This window comes from Cariama cristata, unplaced genomic scaffold (assembly GCF_000690535.1).
Source record: "Cariama cristata isolate BGI_N322 unplaced genomic scaffold, ASM69053v1 scaffold22668, whole genome shotgun sequence".
In the NCBI taxonomy this organism is placed as follows: Eukaryota; Metazoa; Chordata; class Aves; order Cariamiformes; family Cariamidae; genus Cariama; species Cariama cristata.
In genome coordinates this window covers 26,938-34,195 of record NW_009629936.1, presented here as the reverse complement: position 1 = coordinate 34,195, position 7,258 = coordinate 26,938, and the positions used below count along the sequence as shown (strand labels likewise).

The window sequence follows — 7,258 nt, the reverse complement described above, 5'->3', positions numbered from 1 at the left end:
GAGTGACATGTAAGGGCAAACCAAAAGAAAGTCAATAAAGAATGCAGTGGTATCAAGCCCCTCCATCACCCACAAATAAATAAAGCTTTTATTATCTATCCCTATAAAAGAAGACAATTTGCTTTTGAACAGGTAACAAAGATGCAGAGCCTAATGAAATACTATTTTAAATTGTAATCACCCACAAATACACACATGTAACATCTGCAAAACTTGTCAAATATCTAATGTGTTGCTCAGACCTGCCAATCTCTTGCCTGTTACACGGTTCTCTCTCTCCTTCCTAATGTGCGTAATGCATTTTGAAAGCACTTTCAACACAACTTGCAGAAAACATTTTTTCTTTCCTTCTATTTCATGCTGCATACTGGGTTTTTAAACTCTGGCTATCTCCCATGGAGAAGGAATGGAGAATATGCATTTTCATGAAAAACACTGCTCTAAAACAGCTATGTGTTTGATACAACTGTAGAAAACTCCATCAGTGTTCATCAGCTAAATGCATTATCTCATCAGTCTGTTATCTGCTGAAGAGGTAACTTTTTTAAGATCTCTATTATGGTTTTATTACTCTTTAGTCAGTCCTCATTTAAATCAGCAGTTCTCACTGCAAACATGCTCCCGATTGCTTTACCTGACATTGTACAGGCACTTTTCCCCATAACTGAACTTGAATGGTTGCTCTTGACTGCAAGCGGAGCCAAGTTCTGAACATGGGCTATGGGGTTCCTTCTTGATTTTCACAGGGAGACCATGAAAAGCCACTGGAAAGAGAAAGAAAATGTAATTAAAACCCAAGTACAATATTAACAATGAGCTTTCTCAAGTAAGTTAGACACTGCTAATTAAACACATGATTAATTAAACCATTGTAATACTAAAAACAATATAGGAAATAAAGATTTCAAGTATTTCTTCAGGTGTCAACTGAAAAATAGACACCAGAGATCCTTCACATTGGCTATTAGCACTTTTATTGTTAAATAGAATGATGGCCAGGATCCCATCTCATTAGCAGGAAAATAACAGCCCACTTATATTTGGCTTAACTACTGTAAATGTTGTCAGAGGCAAAATACTTCCCAGGCACCACATGTTTCTAAGTAATATTAGTGAGGTAGCTTTTAGCTATAAATGCAATAGTAGTTCACTTCAAAAAGTGCCACACAAATGACTCCAAAATAAATTTCTCATATATCAGTCTCAAGTATATGACCAGTAATCTTTTTGTCCCACAGAATGCATGAAAATTTGCAGTGAAACTTATGAAATGGGATGATTACATGTGCCTTTAGTTATAAGTAACATCTGAAAAAAATACACAAGAAATGGCTTCAGTAATTTTTCTCAAAAATAAACAAGATAAAATCCTAGCCTCACCAAACTCAATAGTAAATGTGATACAGACACAAATTGAGAAAAAAAAAATCATACAGCAGCATTAATTAGAAGCACAAGTTGGTCTGCATTAAGAAAAAGGTCAAAGGTAAAGACAAGGTTAACCAGCATATTAGTTTAAGCCAGGCAACTTTCCTTATTTCATATCCAACCTTAACTAAAATTAAAGCAGAAGAAAATTCAAAGTTCACCTGACATAGACAAATCTGAAGTAAGTGGCTAGGAGGACAAAGGACTAAAAGACAGGTATGTAACAGCCTGAAAACACACTCATCAAGTTTTAAATAAAATTAGGTTGTAAATATATTTTTGAACTCTGAGAAGCCTAGAGTTCAGAGATCAATTTTATCACCGATTTTTGATGTTTTCACCAAAACACCGTAGTCTGAGCATCATGCTCCAGTCTGACACAGATACTTGCATCTCCGTGGAAATCCACGTACGTGCAGCAGCCCCTGCTAGAGAACCTCAGCACAAAATCAGGCCATCATTATATACCGTCAAATAGCATCTTTCCCCTTCCCTTACAACACTTGAACTCAGGAAAGACAACTTGTTACACACTATATATTTTCTGATACTAATGCACCTGCATACACACACGTGTTCGGGGGTGACGTAAATGAAATGCTGTCTAAGACATGAGCATCAGAACCAATGAACTTGGATTTATAAGTATCTGTGAGTAAGATCTGGATTCTATATTCTCATCATTGGTTTTCCCACACTTGGGCAATATTCAGAGAACTCCTTCATGAACAGGTCCTCTTGTACCCTGTTATGTGACAGCTTCTACTATTGCCTTTCAGCTGAGATATCTGCAAGATACTATGTTATTACTAACATAAAATGTTATTTTGCCACATACTTTCACAAAACTCACAAACCTCTATCCAGCTGTTATATTTGGTGGATAATAGTCAATTATCTGGAAAGATTACAAAGGAAAAGCAGACAGTAAAACAGGTACACAAATACATACGCATAGCACAGTAACTTAAGAAACAGAGATGAAAAAAGCGGTGAAGGTCACAACAAGGAAAGAACTCTTCCTGAATAAAAGTATCTGGACTTGCACTAAAATAAAAAAAAAACCACATATGCACTTCTTGAATAAAGATTCTCAAATTTAACAATACGGTAAAATGCAGCCCAGTCAGCTTTCCACTGTAATAGCAAAGCAGGCTGACATCCAGTAGCTTGCTTTGGGTTTTTGCTAGTGAACTTCTACTGCTGAGTCTCTGTGCATGTCTTGGTCAGATAATGCACGCTGCACATTTAATGCATATGATGGGGCCCACAACTCCATGATGGTGGCTCTGATGCAAAGGTAGGCAATCTCTGACTTGAATCACAGAATTAAAACGCAACTGCAACAAGACTCTTTTTTAAAGCCAGTATCACATATTCACACAAAGGCCACATGCTGCTCTATTTTTTTTATTTTTTTATTTTAACTTTGCTACTTCCTCAGAGTTAATCTGTTATGAAAAATTACTTCCCTTATTTATTTTTAAATAACGGGAGTACAGAGACTCCCACACCACAGCCCTGTGCGGAGAACTGGCTGGGTATTTCATCACAGTGCTGAGAGCCTGAACGTCTGCTAACAGGCAGTTTTCCAGCTCACTGGCACAGGCACAAGTGAAAGCAGCACATTCATTTTGTGCAATTTGCTTTACCTTCCCACATGGAGTTGGTGCATGTAAAAGGCTGTTAAGTACTAAATTATTCCTTATCAAATCACCATCATCTGGAGTCATGATCAACACTAATTAAATTACTTTCACTGAACACGGCTCCAGCCTGCTGCCTCGGCTGCGAGGTACATTTTATTTTGCTTACTGTACAGTCCTAGGAAGGTACAGGGCACAGTGCTAGAAGGCATCTGTGCTGTAGTTTTAATTAAAGTTTACCTCACCTTCCTCCCAGCTTTGTAAGCCAGGGTAAAGTGTATCAAATCAAGTAGGTTAACGCCTTCATTTCATTTAGGGAAAGCATTACAGTCCAAAGTGATTTTATATTAGATCTTTATCTTAACTATGACCAGAAAGATAATGTAGCTGTAAAATTCAAAGCCTTCCTCAGGCAGTCCCTTGACACAGTCACCATGCTAAGCTTTATCTGTAACTCCTTAACTGCACACTTTTAGAGGTAGAAAGGAAAAAAGATAGACTGAGAAAAATACTAACTGCATTTTTGGGGGGCTTTCTTGAAGGCTACTTGACCTTTGAAATCACATCTTAAGCGCGGCTGAAGATGACAGACTTATTCCAACAATAAAATTTCAAACATTCAAAACAGTTCTTGTATCATCACTGAAACCCTCCACCTGTCATTCTTCATTTCAGTGTGACACTCATTTTATAGTGCACCTATTAAAACAGATTTTAAACATACATCATTTTGCTAAACTGGATTTTATATCATGTTTTCAATCCGTTTTCTCTTGAGAACAAGGCTGCTTATTTATACAATCTAATTTTAGTGCAGCATACCAAGCCACCAACACATCCAAATTAACAGAATGACATTTCAAACAACCAGCTCCTCACCACTTCTTTCTTCCTGATGGCAAATTCATTTTACTTAACCCCAGAACAGAGTCTCAACCCTATTAAAGTAACGGGCACTCTGCCTTAATAACGATCTTATTAAGAAGTGACCAAGGGCCAAGATTTCATCCTCAGTGATTTTTTACAGATAACTACCTCCAAACTTGAAAGGCAAACAATCTTACAACGTATATTTAGATGGATGGCTTCAACACCTCATCTCAACTACTGGGGAAAGTCAGGCTTATCAGTATCAGAATGGACTCAATCTGCAGACCCTGTCTGGAGCTCCTCCGAAGCCAACATGCAGATATAAGGCAAGCAGGACTGCTACCACCTGTAGCACATTGGCTAAGGTATAACATGTTACTGTATGCATATTCTCTGTGCATAAATGTATCTCTATCTGCAGAGTAAGAGGGCTGGCATGTTATACATAATGTGTTGTTGTACAGACCTAGATTTTATACAAAACAGTAATAATTTCACTACGAAGTAAACTTGCACAGAACACACAAAAACCACAGGGTGAAGCCTGCTACCCCTCATTTTGAAGTGCTGTTCTCCTTTGCTATGTGTCAACAGCCTAATCTCCAACATTTTGTTCATAATAACACCAGTTTAAGACTCAAACGAAGAATAATTTTATTAGTAACTCTGAAATTAAAGGAGGAATTGGTTTGCCTTAGAGGAGACTGATTTGTATACTTCCTGACCTGAGAAACAGGAAATGTACCACCTCTGTACAGATAGAACCGAATCACTTCTTTTGAGAAAGCCCCAGAAATGCACTGCATCAAATATAAAAGCAATTAAGTTATTATTCAATTCAAGATATGATTATTCAAGATGAAGAATAAATGAGGAATATTTTATGTGAAATTGCAAGTCATTTCTCCTTTTATAATTTTCAAACTTCAGATTCCTGCCCAGAACACAAAATAAAATCTTGTTTTATTTTCTGAAGAAGAAGAATTGATTTAAACATCTTTTTAAATATTACTGGTAATTCAATGGTGTTGGCTAACTGCAGGCAATCTTGATTCCACTGACCAAAGAGACAAAGATGTCTGTCTTACTATGAACACTCGTAGGGCAAGAGCGTTTACCATATGGTATAAAATCAACTGACAGCAGCAACCTTGCTTGTGCGAGTGAGCTCCAATGTCCCCTAAGTAATACTATATTTGTGTGTTTTAAGTTAAAAGACTTTGTGTACTTGCAGAGAAAAGAAAGTAACCAGAAGTCACGGTAAGTTATGCCCTAAACATTTCTGCTCCATATTTCTGAACTGCTTTTCACATTTATGCTCTCAAATCACCCTCTAAACCTGATTTAGTAAATAAACTCATTCATTTTTATGATCAAAGGTGAAATGAGGTGAAACTGTTAACACGCAATGTAAGTTGAGAGATTTTTTAGAACATATTTGAATAGAGGGGATTTGATTTCCTTAACAGCCAGACGAAAAGACAGAATATGTAAAAATATTTAAGTTAATATCACTACAACTCCAGGTGCCAGGCTGATTGAAGTGACCCAAGGTAATACTTTGTAAAATTTCAAATGCAAGAAGAGAAGGCCCCTGTACTGATAAAGCCAACACTGTCACACTTTATAAAAATCTACCTCCCAATACACACAGAAATGCAGCAGGCACTTCAGATACATCAGAGCATCTCCAAGATTCTTTTCCAGTACATTTACCTCCGCCAAGCCCTCCCCTTCCCCCAACACACAAAAATCCATTACTAAAGGGACTAATCTCAGCTATCAGCACAGAGTGCCTTTTATGGAGCCATTAAACCATTTCTCTTGTTTACAGTGCCTGAAGAAAGATGTGAATTATGTCTGTGACAAAACAGGCGATAACATTTCTAAACTGCTATCAAAATGCAAACTGAAATACACTTAAGGACAGGGACCCTAATTCGTGTTTTTGCAATTTTCCTCACTCACTATAACTTAACAGCACTCACCTGATGATTCAAACAAATTATTTATGTTGTAAGTACAACAGGTAGGCATTTTAATAAAAAAAAAAATCCACTTACAATAAACAAATTTTATTGAATGGTTCATCAAGGAGGGTAAAGTGCTGGTTACTTCTCAGGTGATAGTAATGTCCTAGGTGCTCTTATCAGTACACATTTAAACAAAATCCAAACACAAGATTGGGGGTTCATATCAGGCCTGAAATGTTGTATTTCTGCAACAGTTACTGACTATTTGAACAATACATTCAGCATAGGTATTTGCATATGTGATGCAATGAACTACAAAACTAAACACTTTCTATATGACCCTCTGGGTGGGAATGCCAGGCTTTAGATATATTTTCCAAAGAAGTTTCAAAAAATGTGTATTTAACTTATGGAACTTATGCCTTCTGCATCGTTCAGGCTATTTATTGATTATTTATTTCTAGATCATTATGATCTGAGCTACAGACCTTTGTAGATAGCTGCACTCAGAATTTCAAGAACCATTTAATAGGCATCTGATTAAAGACAATGGGGTGCCAAAGCAGGGTGCTCTTTCCATTTCATTCCACTATACATTAAGATAAGAAATTTTACCAGTAATCTTTGGGATGCACAGGAGGAATTAGCTGAAGCAGGTACTAGACCCAGCTGACCATTCCTTCATAGTCTGGAGGTTACTGCTAGCGCAGCTGAATGTGGCATGCAGCCTAGTACACTGACAAAAACCGAAATAAAAACATCATGTTGGAGAGGTGACAGATGAAGAGAAGTAGGAGGGAGAATGGAAGGACAGTAAAGGCTGGTAATCGAGTCTTTCCAGCTAAACTGTTTCCAATGATTTTGAATTAAAGCCTACACATACAGACCACTGCAACAGCTTAAGACAGAAGTGACTGCAAGCACGGATGACTGAGGCAAGATAGCAATTGTTTTCACCCTAGGCAATCTCTTGCCTAGACAATGGCAAAACTCCCCTTTTGTTTCTGATCACTGCAACAGCTGCGAAGATGAGCAAGACTTGAAGACTGCGAACTGATTTAAAAGTGGCTGAATAGATTACATCTACAGAGACTCCACCAAGTTCTTCAACCATTTGATCTATCAAAGTCACCTCTATCAGATCTTAGCTGAGCTCCACTCAACTGGATTTCATTTAGGTCCTGCTCTCTGCCAGATATTGGAAGAAGCTGGTGACAAATTGGATCTCACACACAGATGTGTATCATCACTGCGGTTTCAGAAACTATCCTGGCAGTTTATATAAAAAGTGAACATAGACAAGAGACCTTAGCTTTCACTATCTCACAAATGAAAGCTGCT

At 37.5% G+C, this 7,258-nt stretch overlaps 1 protein-coding gene across 6 annotated transcripts in view; it reads right to left on the bottom strand.

Moving 5' to 3' along the window:
• The window catches only part of ETV1 (ets variant 1), a 65,158-nt gene that overhangs the window by 31,254 nt on the left and 26,646 nt on the right, over window positions 1–7,258 (bottom strand). For all 6 annotated transcript variants that reach the window (XM_009705353.1, XM_009705356.1, XM_009705354.1 and 3 more), the window contains one exon: window positions 635–764. In XM_009705353.1, coding sequence (XP_009703655.1) covers window positions 635–764 — 130 coding nt within the window. The remainder of the gene's footprint in view (window positions 1–634; window positions 765–7,258) is intronic.